Here is a 25213-nt window from a genome sequence, read left to right as displayed (position 1 = left end):
GGCCTGCCCTATGGCAGTTTAACCTAACAAACTGCAGCTCTGATCAGACAGCTCCAAAGCATCCAAACCCCAAGAAAAGAGGAGAAAACTGTAGTTCTCACTTTAGCTCCTGCTGGGTGACCTCAGACAGTAGCTGACCTACACCCCATAGGAGATCAGTAGCCAGTGTACCTAGTGGTCAGTGTGAGACACAGATTTCAACTCCTCACATACGTAACTGACACAGTCAAGAGGCAGATTCAGTGAGCACCAAAGCCCCACTAAAGCAAGTCCTGCCCATAAGCATGTCTCCAGGGCAGCAGTTCTTCCATTATAGACACAGCGGGTCCTCACAGCCAATTGGCCTACAAGTCAATTCCTCCCAGTGATACCAACAGCAATCAAGGCTTAACTACACCAAGACTTTGCCCTCAGCCCACAAAGGGATGCACCAAGAGCGTCCACCTCAGGTGATTGGGGAAGCTGAGCTACTGGACCCTATAGGTCACTTACCACACAAAGCCATTCCATCAACACAGGGAGGCAGCCAAAATGTAAAGACAAAGAAACATGTCATGAATGAAAGTAATGGAGGAAAGCAAACTACAGGACGACATAGAGTTCAAAACCACATTTATAAGGTTCCTCAAGAATTTTCTAAAAACCTCTGAGAAACTTTATGAGACCTATGAGGAGCTTAGTGAGACCTTCAAAGACCTTAATGAGAATGCAAAAAAAAAAAAAAAAAAAAAAAAAGGAAAAGGACCAGTCAGAAATTAAGCATACACTGACTGAAATAAAGAATATACAGAAAGAGGTTGTCCCCAAGGGGAATGGCCCCAGCATAAGCTTTCAGCATCCAAACTGTTTCCGAAGGCTATCCATGGGAGTATGGGGGCTAGCCAGGTAAAGGGTGTCGGAGCCTAATCAGTGTGAAGAGACCATTCTCTCAGAGTCTGGGCATTGACTCAGAATAGGGGTTCACAGCCAACACAGGTAGAAGAGGGTACCCATGTAGGGAGCAAGATGGTGGCAAAGATGAAAGATTGATAGCATATATGGGAACTGATAAAAAAGTTAATAAACTAGGGATAATGGAAGCCAACTTTTCCACAGTCAGAAAAGGGAGTTACAAATAGAGAGAAGAACAAAATTAGAATTCAACCCTGTGGTGTTAGATTGGAGTTGGGATGTATCAGTGTGAACTCATGCTTTTCAATATGTGCAGAGGATATAGAAATATAAAGGTGAGTGTGTGTGTGTACACATGTGTTGAATCCCTAACTCTGACTATGGGAAGAGCCCTGGAGTAGTGTCACCCCAATAGCAATGAGCATATCTTGGCTCATAAAAGACTATTTTCTTCTAAAGGAATCAGGGAGTTTTGGATAAATGGCTGATTCCAGGGATTGGACAGAGAAAGCACAAGATAATCCTGGAAAATAGTTTTATATCCCAAAGCAATGAAGTATTCAAAGAATAATGGGGACATGTCCAAAGGACACAGAGGCCAACTTGAATGGATTTCCAGTGGACAAACAGGAGACAATTTAGGCATTGAACTAAATGACAGTGAGAGATTATAACCCACTGAATAAAATAGAAAATACCAAGTCCATATAGATATAAGTAAATAAATAAATTGAAAGTTTGATATCACAAAGACGACAATAGTGACTTTAAAGTGGGGGCACCTGGGAGATACCACTTTAATCAAGTGATCAAGGTGAACATTGTCAGTAATGGGGTAAAAGGGTGCCACAAGTACATAGTATCACTACTGCCAAAGATGCACAACTGAGTCTGATCATGAGGAAACAATTAAGAAATCAAAATTGAGGAATAAGCTATAAAATAACTTGCCTGTTTTCCTCAAAAGTGCTGGATAATGAAATCAAGAAAAGGCAGAGGACCTGCTAAGGACACATGATGACTTAATACAACAAGTGGTTCTGAATGGAATCCTTTTGCTTGAAAGAGCATTACTGAGACAACTGGAAAAACCTGGCCTGGAGATTCAATGGCAGTGATGCATCAATGTCATTTCCTGATTTTAATTGTTGTGGTGACCTTGGAAAATGTCCTTGTTCATAGGAAACACACACTAAAGTATTCTAGGGTGACGAAACATCGTATTGGCAACATTATTAAATGTTGTGTTTTCTTTTTTTGGGGGGTGTAGATATTACTTGTAACAAAATTCCAATTTTTCTGTAAGTTTGTTTCAGGATGATTTTTTAAAAATATTTATTTGTTTGTTTTTTTTTTACAGAGAGGAAGAGAGAGGGATAGAGAGTTAGAAATATCGATGAGAAAGAATCATCGATCAGCTGCCTCTTGCACACCCCTTACTGGGGATGTGCCCACAACCAAGGTACATGCCCTTGACTGGAATCAAACCAGGGACCTTTCAGACCGCAGGCCGATGCTCTATCCATTGAGTCAAACTGGTTTCGGCCAGGATGATTTTTATAATTACAGGATGATAAGTACAGCTAGCAAAAATCTCCAGCTTAATAACAGGGATTGCTGTATACTTCATACAGTTGAAAAGATGTCTAGCAATGAGGTTAGGCCTGCTATGGAATCTTAAAAGGTAATATTGTCAAATTTTGATAAGTTTCCCACTCTGGAAAAGAGATCAATTTACTATTTTTCTCTGCAAATTCTTGTACTGGAAAATCTGGAAACCACTTTTACTCCATTGACAGAATCCCAAGGCTCTTTTCAGAGGTAGCGATCTTTCTGAAAGGTCAGGGGTAGAAGAAACACTATTATAACCATAAACTGCTTGGGCATGCCCATATGTTCTTTTGTCAATATCTTTGCTTTCTTTCTAATATTTAAAAAATTGTATTTTAATATAACAAGATGATTGCTAATGGACATGAGTTTCCAGAGAGCAAAAACAGTCAACCATTTCATGAAAATCAGGAGATAGTGCTCTGATAATTAAACAAGGAAGCAAGATTTAATTTTGCAAAAAAGTCCAAAGTTTTAAACCAAAGCCCACCTTTAATATTTTCCCTTAAGAGGAAGGCTAATCTGGAGGCAACATATAAAACAACAACTCACATTTGGGAACCCAGGGCATCCTGGTAAAATGACTAGTGCCAATTATAAATCTTTGGAGATTGTTAATGTATTCTGAGTATGGGTCAGCATGCTGCTTCCTATTCTAATACCTGGCTCTTGGAGACCTGTCCGGATGCCCACTAGACTCTTTAAAGGGATTAGAGCTCACACAGTTTTAGGAACTGCCTGCTACATACAGTCAAGGCTCCTCCTACACCGGTCATGCTCCCCCATCTCGTCTGACCCCTGCTGACTCCCCAGGGAGCTGCAAGTTTGGGGGAAGACCTCAATTTGTGAAGTGCTAGATGAGACCACTTGCCAAGAAGTGCTTGCTCACCTTCCTTTAACAGCAGGGGAATCTCCCTTTCCTGTTCTGGGTGAAGCTGAAGAAGACTCATCAACGAAGTCCAATCCTTCTCACCAACCTCAGCCCACACCTCCCAGCAATTGAACTTGAAAACACTTGGTTAAAACCACTTCCTATCTGAGACTAGAGAATGTCAGGCACAATTTCCTGGCTGAACAAATCAGCCTAACGTTTATAGAGAGCCTCTCATTGTCACAGACACTGGATGGACCAGCAAGGATGACAACCCTAACGGATTAATCCTGTCATCTTCCATCCTCTCAGCACGATGCTAACAAGAGGCTGACTGGAAACCCAGAATTCTGCAGAGAAAGATCTTCTCTTCACTGTCCCTAAGTAGGCAGTCCATCCCAGGTGCCAAGATGGAGTCAAGCTTGCTGATGTGGAAATTCTTCACATTCATCATGGTAACTGACTGCATGCCAGGTAAGGGGTCACAGGAGCCCACAGGAACTCGGGAATGCTATTGGATGTTATTTCTCCCCAGCCACAGAATCACAGGGAGCCCCTAAGTAGAAGGTACAGAGAAGAGGTTTGGATCCTGGGCTCTACCCCGTTCTTCACGACCCTCTGGAGCTCCAATTGTCCCTGTTCTATAAAAAAAAAAAAAAAAGCTAAGAATGATGGGCTCTCCTGTCACTCAAAGTCTTTGTTAATTTTGGGATGAATAGAGTGGCCTGTTAATTGAAAAGAAATTTCTTTTTATTTCCCAATGGATTTAGTTTTCTGCTGCACCCCCAGCTGTTAAGATAATGGTTAAAATCTGCCAGAAATCTAAGAGCAAGTAAATGTGCCCGAGATGTCAGTAACTCATATAGGAAATATAGGGATAATTTAAGATCTCAGGATAGTTTAGCTTTAAGGATGTATACTTGTTTCTCTACTGCCTCTGGAAATCATACCTAGGAAGCTTCTTATATGTGCAACTTTATAGACATTTTGGAAATATAAGTGTGCTCACTTTCTGAACACTACTTTCTCTTGTGTTCTTATGTGTGTATATGCATGTACTATATGTATGTGTATGGGATATGTATGTATGTATGTATGTATATGCAAATTTTGAACTTCATTCAACCTTTCACAGGGGTTTGTCAACTTTTTTTGGATTTTTTTTTTTAAAGCAATAACTCCAACTCCTACCTCAAAACCACCCTTCCTACCTGAGTGTGAATTTTCTCATGACTTCTCTTGCTTACAGGAAGACAGATAAGATGGCAAAGTCTATAATTTCATATTTTTAATTTCTATATATATAACAATGCTAACTGGCCACAGAACGATGTGCTAAGAAGTCAAACACGGTTATGCATATAATCTTTTTGCTTGTTTGGGGGAAGTGGCCAAATTATGTTGGGCTATGAACTGACCCAGGTATAGGTACTTCTTCACTTTGCAGCTAAAGTGGGCATGGTTTTAGGAATGCTTACAATGTGATTTCTGTCTCAGCGTGGTCTTTGCAAAGTGGGAGGTCAGTCCAAGCCAGAATAGAGAAGTCTTTACAATTATTCATGTCCTATTTCTGGGAAACAAGTTACAAGTAAATTTGTGTTATTGTTAGCAAATGGTGACTTATCTTGACGGCAGTGGGGCAAGTGGAAGTATTATGAGGATTCTTTCATTCACTCAGTTCTCCAAAAATCTATCCAATACCTATTATTCCTATTTTCATCGCTGTAGGAAATATAAAAATAAACCAGACAGCCTCTATCCTTAAGAGATTTATAACCTAGTAAGACAGAGAAAGGCATATATATAATAAAGGTAATGCAGTAATAAAGTTAGAATGTGATAAGATCTATGGGAGCGTGAAACTAAAAGAGAAGGCTTCGTGAAGGTGGCACACAAGGGGAGCCCTGATGGACTAGTACATTTCCATAAGTAGAGATTCCAGACAGAGAGGACCATATGAGCAAAGACACGGAAGAGCATTAGGGAACCACAAGTGGTCTGATGTAACCCCCAGCACTACACAGTGATGTGAGGATATTGGAAATTAAGTTGGAATGGTAGGATGAGATCAAATTAATGATCCAAGGCTTCTGCCAAAACTGGTTTGGCTTAGTGGATAGAGCGTCGGCGTGCGGACTGAAAGGTCCTGGGTTCGATTCCGGTCAAGGGCATGTACCTTGGTTGTGAGCACATCCCCAGTGGGGGGTGTGCAAGAGGCAGCTAATCGATGATTCTCTCATTGATGTTTCTAACTCTATCCCTCTCTCTTCCTCTCTGTGAAAAATCAATAAAATATATATATTTTTTAAATGATCCAAGGCTTCGGATAACAAGTTTAAAAATCTTAACTCCATTTGGTAGTCAAGAAAAGACTACTAGAAAGAAAAGTTATCATCTATAGAGTGCCTTCTCTGTGCCAGGTATATATCTTATTTTAATCTTTATAACAACTTTGCAGTGTGGATGTCACAAACCCACTAGATGAAGAAGAACCCAAAATTCAGAAATCTCACAGGCAGTGACAGAGCTGGGGCTCAAACCCAGGTCTCCCTTGCTCATGCTCTGTCTGTTCTGTTCACTGAGACAGAGTCAGAGCTCTGTGGAGAGGACTCTGGCATGGGATGGAGAGACATTAGGGGCACAGAAGCATTCATGAGGCTCTTGAGATAGTCCAATCCAGTGGCAAATGAGGACTTGGTGGTAAAGAGAATGAAATGGGTTGGATAACAATCTCATTTTGGACTTTTTCCTCCAAGAACCCAGTCTTAAGTCTTTATTCATTAGGAGCGAGAGGTCTCGATTGAAATCAAACAGATTATCAACAGATGCAATTTCTAGCTGATTCATAAGGCAGATTTTCATTCTGAAAGTTTCCAAAGCCACCATTTAAAAATTGTGATGTGTTACAATTAATCAATTTGAATGTTTTTAGTCTCTATATTACTGGGCCCTGGGATGTGGTTAAGAGAAAATTCTCCTGATGTTACCATGGCACATTATTGAGGCACTTTTCTCAGAATTGTGGAAATTTTGAGAGTTTATCTGTGCCTTGATCATCTTTCTTTCATTCTAGGAATTCTGTGATCAAATCTTCATCCCTTAGACTAAAACATAAAAAACAAAAAATGTGCGGAAACCCATTAAGATGATATTTCTAATTATCCCTTCTTGTAAAGACTACTGCCCACACTGGAATTTCCCATCTTCACATTTGTCATTAAAACAAAAAATGTTTAACTCTTCACACCTAATCATTCAATTTCTCTAGACCTCATCTTCCAGGTATACCTCAGTGAGCCCTGGCTGTGTAGCTCGGTTGGTTAGAGTATCATCTGCATGCACCAAAGTTTCGGTGCACATACAAGAATCAACCAATGAATGCATTAAAAAGTGGATAACAAACTGATGTTTTTCTCTATTTCTAAAATTATTAAATAAAAAATAATTTAAAAAAAGATATACCTTGGCAAGAAGGTTTTGGTAAGCATAGGAAGTACCTCATAAAATAGTTTCTACTTTTAAAAAATAGTTTGTCTTGCCCTAACTGGTTTGGCTCAGTGGATAGAGCATCAGCCCATGAACTGCAGGGTCCTGAGTTTGATTCCAGTCAAAGGCACGTACCTTGGTTGTGCAAGCCCGATCCCTGGCCCTGGTCAGGGTGTGTATGGGAAGCAACCCACTGATGTGTCTCTCTCATAACGATGTTTCTCTCTCTGTCTCTTCCACTCTCTCTAAAAATCAATGGAAAAATCCTCAGGTGAGGATTAACAACAACAAAAAAGTGTCTTACATAAGCAGTGCGGTGTCACATGTAGATATGCTCCATTTTATTTATTTATTTTTTTAATATATATGTGTGTGTGTGTGTGTGTGTGTATATATATATATATATATATATATATATATATATACACACACACTTTTAAAAATATATTTTATTAATTTTTTACAGAGAGGAAGAGAGAGGGACAGAGAGCTAGAAACATCGATGAGAGAGAATCATCGATCAGCTGCCTCTTGCACACCCCCTGCTGGGGATGTGCCCACAACCAAGGTACATGCCCTTGACTGGAATCGAACCCGGGACCTTTCATTCCGAAGGCTGACACTCTATCCATTGAGCCAAACCTGTTTCGGCCAGATATGCTCCATTTTAGATTTAAGAAAACTGAGACACAAAAGAATTGACTTCACAAATGGACAGTGAGAGGTGCTAGCAAAGAACTTTGGTTGAGCTGTATAGCCCTACCACTTGAACCTCTCATCTCAAAGAAAAGTATTCTTAAACTTTTTGGTTAAATCCTTGAGTATGCTGAATACTTCTGTGTAATTTCTTGTTGAGGTCATTCCTATAATAGCTAGAGTGACCCTTAAGTCAGGCTATCCCTCAACATGATGGCCTCTGGAGTTAATTTCCCTGTACCTCTCATTGCCCAGTGAGCAGTAGAAACCTTGCAAATAGACAGAGCTCCTTAGGGAGTGGGGCATGTCAACTGAGGTCAGTGGATAGAAGAATTGGAAGGAAATTGAACTTTGCAGGGAGCTGATAGAGGGTCAAAGCACTTCCTAACAAACATTGTTGGAAGACTAAGGAGAAGACGTGAAGGATGTGATTTTTGACAAATTTGTATACTTCTCTGGCCCTCAGTTCCTCTCTGTAAAATGAGAGGGTTGATAGAGATGATTTCAAGGCCCCCTTCCAGTCTATGCAAAGAATTCTGATAGGGGAAAAATACACTCTGCCTGAAAGGCATTTTCTAGCTGGGGTTCTTTGGGATGAAAAAGTTTTCCCCAAACTGAAGACATACACAACAGGATCTGGGTCTAGCGACCTTTCAATGTCAAAATACCAAAGCTGACATCTCATTGTAGGTTATTTCCAACTCTTTCTGCTGCTCTCAAGTACGACCCAGTGCCTTCATAATTATTGCAGTTGTAAGAGGCAAGGCAAAAACACCACTCACTGTTGGTGAGGCCTTTGGTTGCTTGTTTGCTTGATTAAGGAATTTTTGATGAGTGGGAACCTATTTCTCTTCTCTTTATCCAAGGCCATTCCCTGTGAGAAAAGGAAAGAGTGTCTTAATTCAATTGATTGCTTCAAAAAGTTATAAGCCCTTCACCCTGAAAATAGAAGCTGTGGCTACTATTGTGGGATGCCATGAAGGGGTGCATGCTGGCCAGGAAGGTGGATTGGAAACATCCTGGGTTCCTTCTCAACTCTCCATTCTGGTTGTCCTCTGCCTCCTTCCAACCTGTATTTCTTAAAAATAATAATAATTATATATATATATATATATATATATATATATATATATATATATATATATATCTTTGTTGATTTCAAAGAGGAAGGGAGAGGTAAAGAGATATAGAAACATCAATGTTGAGAGAGAATCATCATTCAGCTGCCTCTTGCACGCCTTACTCTGGGGACTGAGCCCGAAACCCAGGCATGTGCCCTGACTGGAAATCAAACCGTGATCTCCTGGTTCATGGATTGATGCTGAACCACACCAGCCAGCCCACCTGTATTTTTTACTTCCCCTCCTAGAAAATGAAATTAGGGATATGTGATTTTCATCCTTTCAAATACAAAAGATTCCGGATAACATATAAGTGTGAATTCTTGGTTTTAATCCACTATCTGCTGCCCCACTCCAAACTTTGGCTGTCAGTGAGAAACATAAAAGGAAGGAGAATTTGAGCAGGAAGGTGACTGAGACTGGGTGAAGGGAGCCACCAAAAAAGTAAAATGTGAACCATGAGTTTATCTGTACAGGATGGGACAAAAGTAGGTTTACAGTTGTTCATATGAAAATTCCATAATTAATAAATAATAATACAAGAATAAACTGCTTTGTGTACTCACAATGATAAACTTACTTTTGACCCACCCTGTATTTGGTGAACTTCCAATAGCCACACACCCAAAGTAAGGAGCCCTTCCCCTCCTGCCCTCTCCACAAAGGCATAGGCTCCCTTCCTCTGGAAGCAGAAAGTGGAAGTGATAGGCTCGGATCCCTTTGGTTCAGAATCGAGGGCTTCTTCCCTCTGGACTGACAACATGCATCCCTCTGATATCAATCCATGGCCCATCTGGGGCTCCTCTGTTACTGGGGGTCCCTACCTTCCTGGGACCCTCTTTTCTTGTTCAATTTTTTGTCTAGGTAGCTATCAGGTGGGGAAAGTTTGGAGATAGTTAAAGAGCTCCCTCATCTCCTGCCAAACTCTTTGGTGACACTTTCTGATGATTTCTTCAGGAAGTTCTGATTAGGTAAAGTCACCTGCTACCCCAGGTACCATCAAGGATGGGGAGGAAAGAGGGGGGAAAGGGCCCAGCAAGCCTCACTACATAAAGATGAACCTCATGTTTCACTCCTATATACATAGCTGAATTTCTCAACAGGAAAAACAATGTGATAACAACCATCCATCTAGTTTTTAGTTCTTAATTTTTTTTTGAGTGGTAAATTGGTAAGTATTTGAGAAAATTTGATGAGATCTATCAACTATCTTCTTAGGAAAAAAAAAAGTGCCAATGCATAAAATTTTGAATAAAATTCTTGGGGATTAAAGCCTCCCTATAAACCAGGGTCCCCAGGTAAGACATATGATTACATTATTTGATATCTTAACCCCCATTGTCTTGAACAGAGAGAATGAGATGCAGGAAGCTGCCCTCTCTGGAAAGGGAACTATAATTGGCAAGGGCAACCTAAGAGGTCTGGGAGCCTAGAGAAGAGAGCAAGTAAAGGGCAACCAGGACAAACCAATGACACAAGGCAAGTAAGAAAAGTGGCAAAGCCAGGGCTAGAGTCTAGACCTCTTACATTCCAGGCCAACATTCCTTGCTTGTCTCTACATGGACTCTCAATGACACATCCATCTAGCAGGATTACTGAGATGAAAAAAGTGACTGTCCTTGCCATCAAACTGCTTTTGACTGAACAATGAGGATGAAACACCTGCTGAGCAATTCTTCTCTTGATTGACAAGGGAAGCCAACCGTGGTTGCCAATGAGTCAACAACCCATCACTGAATCCCCCCACAAGGCTTTCAAATAAGTCACCCATTTAGGGGAAAAGAGTAATATAATTGTTTCTAGATATTTTAGGTATTTTCCACTCTAATATTACTCAGATAGTTTTTGGCTATTTGACTTGTTTTAGAGTTACTCTGGGACTTGCTCTCTTCCATAAGGTAACACAAGTCCCACTGGGAAATGCATTTAGAGCAGTTGTTACCAATACCAACTATACACTAATTATGCATCTGAGATGTTTTAACAAATAGTGACCAACCCTTGGCCCCAAGAATAATTAAGACCAATTAGTTCAGATTCTCTGGGGATGAGAACTGGACATAAAAATAAGTTTTTTAAAGTTCCTCAAAGGATTCAAGATGCAGTCAGAATTGAAATACACAAATTAATGATTCCCATTTTGGTTTGATTCCATGATTTCATTTCTATTCACTAAGAATGGATGCCCTAGCACAGTATTTTCCAAACTTTAATGTATTTACAGATCACCTGTAGCTATTGCTAGGAAGCAGAATCTGATTCAGGATGTCCAGGACATGGGGCCTGAGATTCTGGTTAAAACAGGCTCCTACATGATGTGCATGGACCCTATTTCGAGTAGCAAGGCTCTTGTGTATGAGAAGAAATACAAGTTGTGTCTACCCACACAGAACTTGCAGCTAAAATGGGCAAACCAACCTGGGAAAGATTAAAGATCACATATTGCAAAGTAGTATGTGGCAAAACTGACACATTCCATAGCAATCAGAATAGGCGGGCTTAGGAAAAATTTATTGCTTAGGAAAGGCTTCTCGGTGGAGATGGGACTTATTGGCTCTGAATTTGTTCTTGTGAACATCAGAAGATGGGTTGTAGGATGGTGTTTTCTAATAATTTTGCTAAAGTTGTATACATGGATCATGCTCCATGAGTAACAAACTGAAAACAGGAGTTTACTAAGGCAATAAAAACATTATATATATTAAAGGCCCCATGCACAAAATTCATGCAAGGGTAGGCCTTCCTTCCCCTAGCTGCCGGCACCGACTTCTCTCTGGCACCCGGGACCTGGACTTCCCTTGCGGCCCTGGCTTCATCCAGAAGGCCCTCTGGAAGGATGTCCGCTCTAATTAGCATATTATGATATACACATATATGTATGTATGTATGTATACACATATATGCATACACACACACATGCGTTTGTGTGTGTGTGCATGTGTGTGCTGAGCAAAATGAGGTTAAATGGCTAGTGATCTCTGATTCAAATAAAATTTTGCTCATATAAAAAGTATCTCACTTTAATCCTCTTTCTACACATATCATTGGAACCTGGTAGACTTCATTCACACAGTAGATCTCCAAGGCTACATGCTACTTTTGGGTAACAGTCAAAAAGCCCAGGGTCTTATTTCCCCACATCCAAATGTTGTCCCTGACCCAGCACCAGCTAACCGCAAGCTGGTGGCTAGATTATCCTGACAGCTCACACCTACAATCACACCACCCAGTTCATGGGACTTTTGATCAGCAATTCTGTCTGCAGCCCAGTGCCAGGCATCTTACCTACAGGAGGAAAGTAGGGCACCAAAGAGTGGGTGTCATAGGTGGGGGTCACCAGGCTGGGAGGAAGATGAAGGGAAGGAGTAAGATGCTGGTCAGAAGTCTGTGCCTCTGGGCAGCCCACCCCATGGTGGAAGCAGAGGGTCAGATTAGCCAGACTACTTTCTCCTTTGCCCAGGAGTCCTCACACTCCTTATTCCAGATGCAGTGAAAGAATAGGCTGGTGTCAGACTAGGAATAGTTGAGTACTTTTTCCTCAGAGGAGAAGAAGAAAAAGAAGAAGAAAGAGAAGGAGGAGGAGGAGGAGGTGGAGGAGGAGGAGGAGGAGGAGGAGGAGGAGGAGGAGGAGGAGGAGAAGAAGAAGAAGAAGAAGAAGAAGAAGAAGAAGAAGAAGAAGAAGAAGAAGAAGAAGAAGAAGGAGAAGGAGGAGGAGGAGGAGATTTCTAAAGATCAAAAGGAAGTTCAAAGAAGGCAATTGGTTCTTTTACCCTAAAGAGCATGGAAAGTTGACTGATGAGCGAAGCTGTGAACTGGAAAACAGCTGGCTGGTTAAGGCAGGCCATGCACAAATACTGATACCAAAACACAATTTTTCCTTTCAGGCTTATTTGCTTTCAGCCTGTTCCAAGAAATATTTTAAACTGTAATGATAATAACAAGAGCGACTATTCATATTCTAAAGGCTATCTTTCAGGTATTATGTGAAAACATAGTATTACTTCAGTTCATCCTCAAAATAAGGCAGGCCGTATTGTTATTCCCATTTTACACCTGGAAAGCTGAGGCTTACAGAGGTTACATGTGTGGCTCAATGTCACACAATTAGGCTGTGAGCCAGGCAGTCTCACCCCACGGCCTGCATTCTTTTTAAAAATTATATTTTATTGATTTTTTTTTTTACAGAGAGGAATAGAAAGTTAGAAACATCAATAAGAGAGAAACATCGATCAGCTGCCTCCTGCACCCCAGCCCCCCAACAGGGGATGTGCCCTAAACCAAGGTACATGCCCTTGACCGGAATCAAATCTGGGATCTTTCAGTCCGCAAGCCAATGTTCTATCCACTGAGCCAAACCGGTTCTGGTGAGCCTGCATTCTTTACTGTCCTTCTAAATTGCTGCTAAGTGTCCAAGATATATGTGCCATGTTAACAGAGAAGTTTATTTTCACTCTTTTAAAAGTTGAAGTAAATATGTTCTGGGCTATGTCCCACTGCTTCTGTGATTATGCATAAATTAATGTGCCTATGGAAACCAAACCCTGCTGCCACGGGGAGCTGTCCCTTAATGTGCGGGAGGGATGGTCTCTTAAGGCCCATCAAGTCCCTGGAGTCTTAAATTCTCTGAATCTTGCTGTTCCCCTTCAGTGCTCCTTCTACCCTCAGAGGAGCAGCTGGAGTTCTATCTTGCATTTGACTGTGCTTCAAAGCAACTTCAGTCGGGGCATGTCTGCCCCAAACGCCCACAAAACAGAGGAAATTCTGAGCACCTCCGGGCATGAGTCAATCACACCATGTTCAGGAATTGCCATCTCTGCCCACGGAATCACCCACTCTTTTCTGTTTGGGACCGAAATAGATACCTCCTCCAACAGCCTCACTGCTCTCTGTACTCTCAGCAATAAAAACAAAGGCAGGATAGGTGGGTGCCTCTAAGACAGCATGGTGGGAGATTTCCCTGCTGTGATGGTTTTCAGAGTGAAACCATTGCTGCAAAGCAGAGCCCACAGACAGGATGGGTGGGGCAGGTGGAAGAGGGAAGCCATAGGGTGGCTGGGACATCTTGCCTGTGGCAGATCTTCCAGTCAGTTGTCCACTCCTTTGTTTATTCAGTCATTCAGCAAATATGTATTGAGGTACTACCATATGCCAAATACAGAGTAAGAGATGAATGTAACCCAGTCCTTAGTCTCCAGGAGCTCACCAGGCAGCAGGGGAGAAATGCAAGGCATAGATAACTACAACCTATGATCTAAGGTACAAGAGTAAATAAAGAAAGAGTAATGGAACACACAGATAGATAGATGGTTATTCTTACTGCAAGTCCCAACATCTTAAGTCAATAACTGCCTCAAGTTTACACTAACATTTGGGACAAAAAAAGAGAAAGAAAGTAAGAAGAAATAAAAAGAAAGAAAGAAAGAAAGAAAAAGAAAGAAAGAAAGAAAGAAAGAAAGAAAGAAAGAAAGAAAGAAAGAAAAGAGGAAGGAAGGAAGGAAGGAAGGAAGGAAGGAAGGAAGGAAGGAAGGAAGGAAGGAAGGAAAGAAGAGGAAGCTGAGAGCATTGTTTGGTTATTTTTAATGACCAAAATCAAACACTAATTTTGAATTTGGAATAACATAGAGAGAGGATGTGCAGAAACTGTCTTTTGCTAAAGAAATTCCTTTACAGGAAAATGGGAATATTTCAAGTGGGAGTATTTACAGTTCTTTAAGATCGAACTGTTCGATTTCTCCTGAAGCCCCTAAGTGGTGCAGAAGCCCCGTTTGTAGATGGTGCTGACCAAGTGCTGCCTCCCCAGCGGGGCAGGAACCACTTCCCTCTCTAAACCCCAGGGAAGACCTAAGGAAACCTACCAGGGTTGATTTATGTTATTATGTACTTAAAAGCAAAGGAACAGTGGTGTTATTTTTTTTTTTTTTTAATTTCATGAAACGAGCCTTTTGGAACAAACTGGCCCATTTCCTCATCAAAAGATCAGTTATTATGACACCAAGTAAAGGACAAAGAATCATTTCTAAGAGTTTTGTTTGAAGTCCCCAAAACACAAGCTGACGTCAGCTTCTTCCTGTCTCAGAGCGCTGTGAGTTTCCCGGGAGTTTTGGGGGTGACGTGATGACTTTACAAGAGGTTGCTCATCTGATACCTTTCCTGGCTGTGGCCATGGCTGGCTTGGCTTCCCCGGCTGATGAAACCGGGCACAGCCTTCAAACCCAACCGAGCGTCTGTGTGGTATCTGTGTGGTATCACTGAGTGTTTCCGGCCCCTGTGGTAGTGACACCTCTGTTCAGGGCCTGATTTAGAATAAAAGGATCTTTGTAAAAAGAAAACTCCGTATTTTAAGTGGAAAGCAAAACAAGCAACTACAAACATACACACACACACACACACACACACACACACACACACCAAAACCATCATAAAATAAAAGGGCAATTTCCCCAGACATCCTGCTAACACCCAAGAGAGCACAGAGACCACAAAGGGTTAGCATTTCAGCTCTCGGTATTCAAACATTTTTTTTATTTATCTCACTTTTGACTTTCACTGCATTTCATTCATCAGGCCATGAATTTCACTTTCCCTCTCCCAGGGAGCCTTGCGTTTCCCTTCTCTGGTCTGGGTTTGCCGTAGGCTGGGGCAGGAGGGACTTTGAGCCAGAGCAGGACAGGTTGCCTAAGCACCCTCCTTTTCTCCTCTTCATGTGGTAGTAGTTGTGGCTCTGGAGCCTTTTTGTGGGCCAGCCATGCCCCAAGCTGCACACTTTTCATGTGTTATCTTGCCGAATCCTCAGAACAACCCTATGAGACAGGTACCATTATTATCACCCCTATTTTACAGGTGAAGAAATAGGTTGTGAGGCCCAGAATAGCAGTAGAAGTGGGCTATCTGCTCCATCCTTATACAAGGAAAGCAACTGTCCCATGGCTTGCATGCAAGCCAGCCTCCCGTCTCTCATTTGAAGTCACTCTTTGATTTATCCCCAAACTAATCTCCCCTGAAAGCAAAATTCATGATGACTTCTCCCTGATCAAAGAGCCCAAATCACCTTCCACTGCCTATAGGACACATTTCCAAAGCCTGGCATCTAATATTCTTTCCGGATGTCCACATGTCCTCTGCAGAGGGCACCCCAGCTCCATGCAACCCTGCCAGCAGCTCTCCTCCTATTCTTCACCTGTGATTTCAAAGTTTGGCTCCTAGGGAAACCTTATTTCCACCCCACCTCCCTCCTTACTGGAATAATCTTCCACACCTCAGCTGCCTACTTGGAATTCTGACCACTGAAAAACATATTGGGAGAGCAGAAAGGGCTCATGAATTAGGGGAGCTATAGGCTTGCATTCAGATCCTAGCGTGGACGTGCATGACTCTACTTTCTTTTAGACCAATCATCGAGTGCCCTTCTCTGCAGGCACTAGCAGGGTGGTGAGATCTGTGGGCACAGTGTGGTGAGCACTGTCTAAAGAAATGGCAGGGTAGCCTGCGAGTGCAGAGGAATGCCAAGGCCGGGGAGGGTCCGAAGGCTTCCTAGAGAGAAACGACAGTGAGGGAGACCTGCCGGAGAAGCAAGAGTCATGAAGGCAGAAACTACGTGTTAAGTCCAGCGAGAGCAAGGCCAAAGACAAAAGACACAGTGAGCTCTGAGAGCTGCACATAGTTCTGCCAGGACGGCGTGCTCAGGTACACAGCAGAGGCGGAGGCTTGTGAAGCGGGTGTGAGCTATATATCACAAAGCCTTGCCAAGTACAGGGGTAACACTGTATCCTGAGAGGAACAGAACACCACAGAGCAGTCTTAGGCAAGGGAGGGATGTGATCCGGAGAGTTGGCACTGTCTTCATTGTGAATGACTAGCAGCAGACGGGATGGGAGTCAGGGAGTGGCAGACCCCAAAGTTAGGCTGCGAGGTGAGGGGAGAGTGGATGGTAGGCAGGTTTCTTAAGCCTCCACGGGCTTCAGTTGCTGTGGGTATAAAATGGGAACAACACCCCTCAAGCCCTGCCCACTGGCTATGCGAGACAGGCTGCCTAAAATAACCAGGATGTGGAAGGTGCTCAATAAACACGGCTTGCTGGACTTCTACTCTGCATAACCAAAGGCCCAGTGGACCTTTCCACATGGATATCTCTCAGGCTTCCACGCTGAATACCTCCAGAATTGCTCTCCCAGGCTCTTTCTCCCCCATTTTCTGTTTCAATGGCAACACCATTATCCAGCCAGCTGTCCTGGACACCTGGGAAAATGCCTCCTTTCCTTTCACTGGTCCCATGTACCCAATCAAGCCCCAGTCTCTGGAGACTCCAGCCCTTACAATCTCTGAACATTAGCAACCTCTCTCCATGATCACTCTCATCACCCCCACTGAGAAGACCTACAACAGCATCTCCACAATGCGGGACAGATGCAGGACAAGGGCAGCGGGAGGTCATAGGCTGCAGTGACCACTGGAACAGATGCAGCCAAGGCACAAACGGGAGGAAAGGTCTGAGCACATACAGCTGTTAGGCTGCTGGGTCCAACTACTGCCTTTGCGACCGAAGGGCTGAGTGGCTCTGGGAAGGTCACTCACTGAACCTATCGGTGCCTCACTTCCACCACCTATATAATGCAGAGGATAAGAGCTACTCATCTAATCATTAGTTAATTATCCAATGATAATTTTGTTAATGAAACTATAGTATTTTGTATTTTATTTACCATATATTTACTTCTATTCTAATGATATAATATAATATTGTGATATTTAGCATTACTCTTTATAACAGCCTATGTCATAGGTGACTGAGAGGAATAGGTGAGTCGATGTGTGTGAAGTGCCTAGAACAGCTCCTGGCGTGCCGTTACTCTGAGATACCTCGGACAAAGTGAATGCCCTGATGCAAGAAGCAGATTGAGAGAAGGCGTCTTTGAGCCCCCTTTCAGTCCTGACATTCTATGGCTTAATAAACGTTTGCCCTGTCATAGAGTGAAAAGTAACATCTCTTCAACATCATGCTGACCGTGCCATTTAACCTCCCAGGGGGACAGCTATAATGACCACATCCTTGATGAGTTCCATTTGTTACTTTTTTAGCACAAAGCAATTTCCAGTGAATCAAGGTAACAGATCTTAAAGTTCCCATGTCCTTAGAAAATTCAGCCACCTTGGATTTAATGCCCAATATTAATGCCCATTGCAGGCCCAGAAACCATGATTGTGCGGGATAACTAAGAATTTATGTAAGGAGGGAATGGTGCAGAGCGCTGAGAACCTGGAGGGCCGTGTTTCCCTCGGCACTGGCTGCGGGACTGCAGCCCACTCTGAGTCCACAGCCTGAACTCCACAAAAGCCTTTAAGTCAACACATGGCGGACTAGTGGCTTCATTGCTAGCTTTACCCAGTGTACAGATAACGAGTACAAAAATACGTTTTACATAAATGTTAAAGACACACTTTAAAGTTAAACATCCATTGCATTTTGAAGTTATTTATTACATGTTCTTACAAGCTAATATCTTTTTAAAGTATGATACTTTGTAAATCACTGTGTGATATGAAGTGGAACTAAACAAAGCTGGCAAATGTAACATGCTTCTCTTCTCTTACCATTATTTTTGCATACTTTGCAAGCTTTAGTAGGATAATTCTTTTTATATAAAGTTTCTGCAATTGAAACGCTATTGTAATAGTTATCTTGGAATATGTGATGCCCCAATTCCAGATACAGCAAAAGTAGTGACAGAATAGAATCATTCAATTTTTTCCCTTCACCTGTGTACATTTCCACATTGCAAATATACCGTCTTGCTCTCACACACCATTCTTACAAGTAAACCATATTTAATAATTTCAGCTGGGTTGTAGGTTTGAAATAGAAGATGGGGCCTTCATCTAATGATAATTCTTGCATAGGCTTATATAGTGTTTCAAATTTACTAATAACATGGTCGAGTACAGATTGAATTTTAAATAGCCTGAATGAAGATTTAGTCATCTTTGCATTGTCATTGAAATGCCAATAAGTCCAGATTTGTTCAAAATGATTTCGACTCAGCGTCTGAGGAAATATTGGACCAGCTAGAACTGGGTTTGTAGACCAATATTCTTTCCAAGTATCTTTCAAGTAAGCCCCATTAACCCTTTAAGTCCTAAAATTTTTTCATATCTATTGGAGTAACAGGAGACCATTTTATTGCTATCAAAATTTTGTGCTTTCCCAAATTTTGATTATAATATGTGTTCGATTGATGATAAAATAGTTCAAACAGACTGTCATCAAAAATCAAGTTGGTGTCGAAACCGGTTTGGCTCACTGGATAGAGCATCGGCCTGCTGACTCAAGGGTCCCAGGTACATCAAGGGCATGTACCTTGGTTGCGGGCACATCCCCAGCAGGGAGTGTGCAAGAGGCAGCTGATCGATGAATCTCTCTCATCGATGTTTCTAACTCTCTATCCCTCTCTCTTCCTCTCTGTAAAAAATCAATAAAATATATATTTTTTTAAAAATCAAGTTGGTGATTACAATGATGTTCTTATAATCACATGGTGTAACTGTAAACCAGGTATTACCTTCAAATTTTTCCAAGTTAGGTTGAAAGTTCTTTTTTGACCAATCATTATCTTGGCAACCAAGACCCAAATTACACTCAAAATCATGTGTGGAATTGTTCAAATTTTCAAGTTTGGAATCACTTGAAATTACTATTTTTCCCCCCCGCCTTTTTGAAGGAATAATTATATCACTGCCACTGTCAAAGCTTTAATCACTTTCACTTGGAATATCTGATATATTTGTCAGCAAATATATCCATAATTTTATCATGTTCTTTGTCACTATCCATGGTTACTGAGCACTTTAAAAATATCAAATTGATATAAAAAAGTTATTTTTATTACTAATGACAAAAGACTAATCACTTTCAATTCCTTTTGTAATTTTTAACTTCAGCGAATGTGTTTTCCATTACACTGTTTCTCTCTAAATGACAACGAAAAGCTGAGAATTTTCATGATTGGTCACAAGCCTTAGAACAGGAAACACGAGAATTCTCGTGACCCGTCCGCAATATGTTAACTTGGCATTTCTAAGGCCGGTCCTTGGAGTACAAGAGAGAATTTTTGGTAACAGAACTTCCTCCTTATCTTGTGTTGCCCACCACATCATCCCACGGGAAGTCCGAGGTCAGGGGGCAGCATGGTGGAGGTCTGTGAGAACCTGCTTCTGGGTCACAGATGCCCACCTCTTCACTGGGTCCTCACAGGGCAGAGAGCAGGGAGAGGAAGCCAGCTCTCTGGTGACTCTTAGAAGGGCATGAATCCCATTCATGAGGCTTCACCCTCATGACCTCATCTACTTGTAAAGACTTCAACTTCTAATACCATTACATTGGACAGTGTGTGTGTGTGTGTGGGGGGGGAGGATAACAAATATTCAGTCCAAACGGTATACACTTGTGTCTTGTTTATAGTTGTGATTCTTGAGAGCAAAGAATGCCTCCGAGCGAAGGGCCCAAGTGTCACTCCCAGGAGATGGGTATGGAGATAACGGGAGAGAGTGGCTGAAGGCAACATTTGACCAAGGGTCATCCACAGTTTTGCACATGTGGATTTGGTGTGCTGACACAGTAAGTGTCTGTGTCGACGTGGCTGGTTCTTGCCTGACACCCAGACCAGGCTACAGTTCTGAGGAGAAACACTGAGTTGCTGAAGTCTTCATTGTTTCACATGACTTTTTCCTTTTTTCATCTTTTCTTTGTTTCTTTTCTGGTCTTAAGTTCCTACCTGGCATCATACCTACCTAGCTAGTATTCTTTACAGTTTCATTGGAATTTTGTTGTTATCCAGTTGAAAATATTCTCAACTCTGTAGTCTAATTTCGCAGAAAACTCTCCTCATAGAAGACTGTAGGTGGGATTCACCCATGCAGCATATTTTTACTAAAAATATTATTCCATCCCAAGAATTAGGTTTCAAAGATTTGAAGGAAAACTGCTTTTAGATTTCAGAGAAAGAACAAGAGTATATTTTTACCTCCCTTGTTTTTCTTATCTGACAACCCTTTAATTTTCATCAGGTTGACATTCTGTGGTGAACTTGTGGTTAACCCTTTCACGTACAGAAGCTTGAGAAGTCTTGAGGGGCAGAAATAACAGTTTCAACACTTTACTGGCAGAAGCATTTGAAATTCCGAAATATGACAGTTTCAATGTAGAGTCAGCCGATAATAATCAATTTTTTATTGGTTATTATCGGCCTGCCTTCTTTTTTCTTTCCAAGGTAAAGAGAAAATAACTGGATTCCTACCTTTGATTCCCCTTTATTCTTGGTAACAAGTGCTGAAGAAGGCATAGGTTGTTTTCCAGACAGGTCTGACCATGTGAGCCACTCATTCTTCAACTGTGGAAAATCTGACTATTTGACTCCTAGGTCCAGTCAGGAACTGTGGGTCATATAACACAGAGATGATAGATGCTAATCACAGCTGAATTTGCCCAACTGCACCCAAGTTTCCTCCCTAGGAGCACACAGTCTCACCTCTTATTTCCCCAGGGAACCAGGTGCTTTTTCTTTTTCTTTAATCCTCACCCGAGGATGAATTTTTTTATCCCATAACCTAGGTATGTGCCGTGACTGGGAATCGAACCTACAGTCTTTTGGGGCACAGGATGACACTCTAACCAACTGAGCAACCTAGACAGGACTGTGCCTTTTCCTTAATGACAGTAACTTCCCTTGTCATGGTTGTCCCAGCCCCCATTCCTTGTGGCATCAAACTTTGCTTCTGCCACATTCCCCTCAACATTTATTCTTGCTGAACAAAGATGAATATTAGTTTGAGTGAATAAATGAACAGTATTACCACTGCCAATGCTCCCAATAATTTATTCAGTTCCCGTGTTGATGAAATAGTTTAAATAAAGAATAGGTGATGCAGGCAGCCAGCACCTGGTTCCCTGGGGAAATAAGAGGTGAGACTGTGTGCTCCTAGGGAGGAAACTTGGGTGCAGTTGGGCAAAGTGACTGGAAGTATTCAAACTAAACTGTGGGGACCTACCGGGACGTGATCAGGGAATTGACCATATTTTATTTTATTATTTATTTTAAAATTTTATTTCTCTTTTGAATCCTCACCCAAGGATAAGTTTGTATTGATTTTTAGAGAGAGAGGAAGGGAGAGAGACAGAGAGACATCGATGTAAGATAAAAACATAGACTGGTTGCTTCCCATTCATGCCCCAACCAGGGATTGAACCTGCAACCTAGCTATGTGCCCTGACTGGGAATTGAGCCTATAACCTTTTGGGGTACCAGACGATACTCCAAGTAACTGAGCCACATGGTCAGGGATGACCATATTTTAATAGATTTGAAACCCGTTTTAAACTATTCATGTGAATATAGGTGGGAGGAAGGAAACTAATGTAGAATTCTCATAAATAGTTCTTAGAAGATGAATATAAAAGAAACTCCATTTTTTTGCTCTGACACAATCAAGCTGTAAGTAACATTTTAAATATTTTTTCCAACTCACAAAGTAACCTTATGTATTTTATCACTTTGTCCTAAATGCTGCACTGCTTGAGGCAGTTATAAAGGCAACAAACAGGATTTATTGAGTTTTTTACAGATGGTTATAAAATCCCGTTTGTTGCCTTTATTGTTATATTGTTATAAAGACAACAGGATTTATTGAGGTTTTTTTTTTTTTACAGATTTCAAGATCCGTTGACATAAATTATTTCTACTGATACGTTTCTGTCATTCATAACGTTGCCATTCACACTCCAGCAAAACATTCTACCTACAGTTCCTTGAACACAACATTCCCTCTATCAAGTGGGCGACCTATTCTGCTGAACCTATCAAATGAACCTTTTTTCACCCCACCCTTCAAACATAGTAGAATCAAGAGCAGTCTTTCTCCTTATCTGGCTTATAAACAGGGGCAGAATTCCTCATCAGGGGGGCACCATGTCAGGAGACCCAGAGGTCTAAATGGCAAGGCCAAAGGCAAAGACTTGGAGTGTCCAAGAAGCTCCTACGGTCACATTCTGGTTAATGGTTCTCAGGAATCTTCCATCTGTTCTTTGATTGGCAAACTCAATCACCAAAGTAAAGCAACAAAATGCAATCAATATCTCCCAACAAAAACTTAGTCCATGTTAGACAAACCCATTTCCTGGATCAAGGGAAAAAGAAGGGAGGGTTGTTATTGTTATAACCAGAGATGAGTCACACGGGTGGAAAACACATGAAACCTCGCCTCTCGGCCATTTATTTATGCTACTAATACAATTTGTTCTGTGCTTTAGGATGCTTGATTTGACAACATTTTAAAGACATATTGGAGTGATGGAGAGATGAAAGGTAGAGAGAAATGATAAGATGCTATTGCTATGGCAAGTGAACAGTTAGGTGGTGAAAGTGAAGTTCAGAAGAGATGTGAACAGGAGTGTTGCACAGAGTCCCTAGCCAGGTTGCTCAGTTGGTTAGAGTGTCATCCTGATACATCAAGGTTGTAGGTTTGATCCTCGGTCAGGTCACATACAAGAAACAACCAGCGAATGCATGAATAAGCAGAACAACAAATCAATGTTCCTCTCTCTCTCTCTCTCTCTCTCTCTCTCTCTCTCGCTCAAAATTAATTATAAAAAGAGTATTGAGCAGATAAAAATAATGATTCTTAGGAAGAGATTTGATTTGTGGGCAAAGGAGATGTGGAATTTAAAGAAGATGCAGAAGGGTCAAATTTGGGAGACTCAAATGATGGGAATGTGAGGGTCATTCTGCAACTTTGTTCAAAACTATTTCTTCTCCTACTTGACATTACCATTGAGGTTTTATCCAATTCAATCAGATAAAATAATGTAGAGGCATAAAAAATAGAAAGAAGCTGAAACCAGTTTGGCTCAGTGGTAGAGCATTGGTCTGCGGACTGAAAGGTCTCAGGTTCGATTCCAAAGAGAAATGAGGGTCATTAAGAGAAACAAGTCCAAGAAAGGATCAGAGGGCTGTCTGTATATTTGTTTTTAACTTTTAATTTTGAGATAATTGTAGAGTCACATGCGGTTGTAAATTATAGAGATCCAATATATTCTTCATTCAATTTCCTACATGATTTTGGCACAATATCACAAGCAGAAATTGACATTGATATAATCTATCAATGTCAATTAATTGCACCAATTTTGTATGAACTCAATAGTGTATGTGTGTGTTTAATTCTATGCAACTTTATCACATGTGTAGATTCCCATGAACCTCATTTCTCTTAAATGAGGTTCATGGGAATTTACATACACAATGGTTTAAGATACACAATGGATTCCATCACAAGGATCCCTCCTGCTACCCTCTTGTAGCCACAGACACCTACCTCCTTCTTTCCTAATCCCTGATAACCACTAAGCTATATCTATTTCTATAATTTGTCATTTTAAGAATGTTATATGAATGGAATAATATAATATGAAAACTCTGAAATAGGCTTTTTCACTCAACTTAAGTCGCTGGAGATCCATCTTTCTCCACTAATTCCCCTGAGATCCATTTTTTAGTATCTGTTAGCTGGCATTATCTTGTAAAGAAGAGCTTTCTCCCTCCTCCTCATAACCCATGATTTTTTTAGTACCACTATGAATTGCTATCTTTTAAAATCATTTTATTACTTTCATCATTGATTCTCTTGGGTTTAGTAGATATACTATCATATAATTTGCAAACAATGATAATTTTCTTTCTATTTTTTAAAAATATATTTTATTGACTTTTTACAGAGAGGAGGAGAGAGGGATAGAGAGCTAGAAACATTGATGAGAGAGAAACATCGACCAGCTGCCTCTTGCACACCCACTACTGGGGATGTGCCCGCAACCACTGTACATGCCCTTGACCGGAATCGAACCTGAAACCTTTCAGTCCGCAGACCGACGCTCTACCACTGAGCCAAACTGGTTTCGGTTTCTTTCTATTTTTTATGCCTCTACATTATTTTATCTGATTGAATTGGATAAAACCTCAATGGTAATGTCAAGTAGGAGAAGAAATAGTTTTGAACAAAGTTGCAGTATCAGAGGATAGCTGAGTGGAAAAATAGAAGGGCACAGAGTAGTCTAGAGCTCAGGGATAGAGATGCAGATCTGAAAGAGTCAGCATAGCATCATTACTAAGAATATGGGCTCTGAAGCATAGAGGAGACTCTCAGCTCCATTACTGTGGGTCCTCGAGCTGAGTGACCAGGCTAGAAATTACATCAGGCAATTTATCAAATCTCCCAGCACTTTAATGTCTCATTTGAAAAATGGCAGTAATAATTATAACATTTACTTCATAGTACAGTTTTCAGAATTAAATTAGTCAATATATATAAAGGGCTGAAATGATGAAACTTCTGAGAAAAAATAGAATGACAAGAGTCAAGGTCATTTCATTGGCAAATTCCTACACTGCACCCTTCTTAACAAATTTTTGGTCATGGATTACTTTGAGAATCTTATGAAAACTATCCTTCTAATTCCAGGCTAATTATAACAAAAACATCAGACAAATTCCAA

The 25213-nt window shown here is 41.2% G+C and overlaps 1 protein-coding gene across 1 annotated transcript in view; it reads left to right on the top strand.

Moving 5' to 3' along the window:
- The first annotated feature begins 3337 nt into the window (after positions 1 to 3337).
- IL2RA (interleukin 2 receptor subunit alpha) overlaps positions 3338 to 25213 on the top strand; it is a 59337-nt gene continuing 37461 nt past the window's right edge. Inside the window, exon 1 of the mRNA XM_045588062.1 lies at positions 3338 to 3847. Within this exon, the coding sequence (XP_045444018.1) occupies positions 3784 to 3847 (64 nt within the window). The 5' untranslated portion in view covers positions 3338 to 3783. The remainder of the gene's footprint in view (positions 3848 to 25213) is intronic.

Source organism: Pipistrellus kuhlii, unplaced genomic scaffold, assembly GCF_014108245.1.
Source record: "Pipistrellus kuhlii isolate mPipKuh1 unplaced genomic scaffold, mPipKuh1.p scaffold_m20_p_1, whole genome shotgun sequence".
NCBI lineage: Eukaryota > Metazoa > Chordata > Mammalia > Chiroptera > Vespertilionidae > Pipistrellus > Pipistrellus kuhlii.
This window is presented reverse-complemented; position numbering and strand designations above follow the sequence as displayed.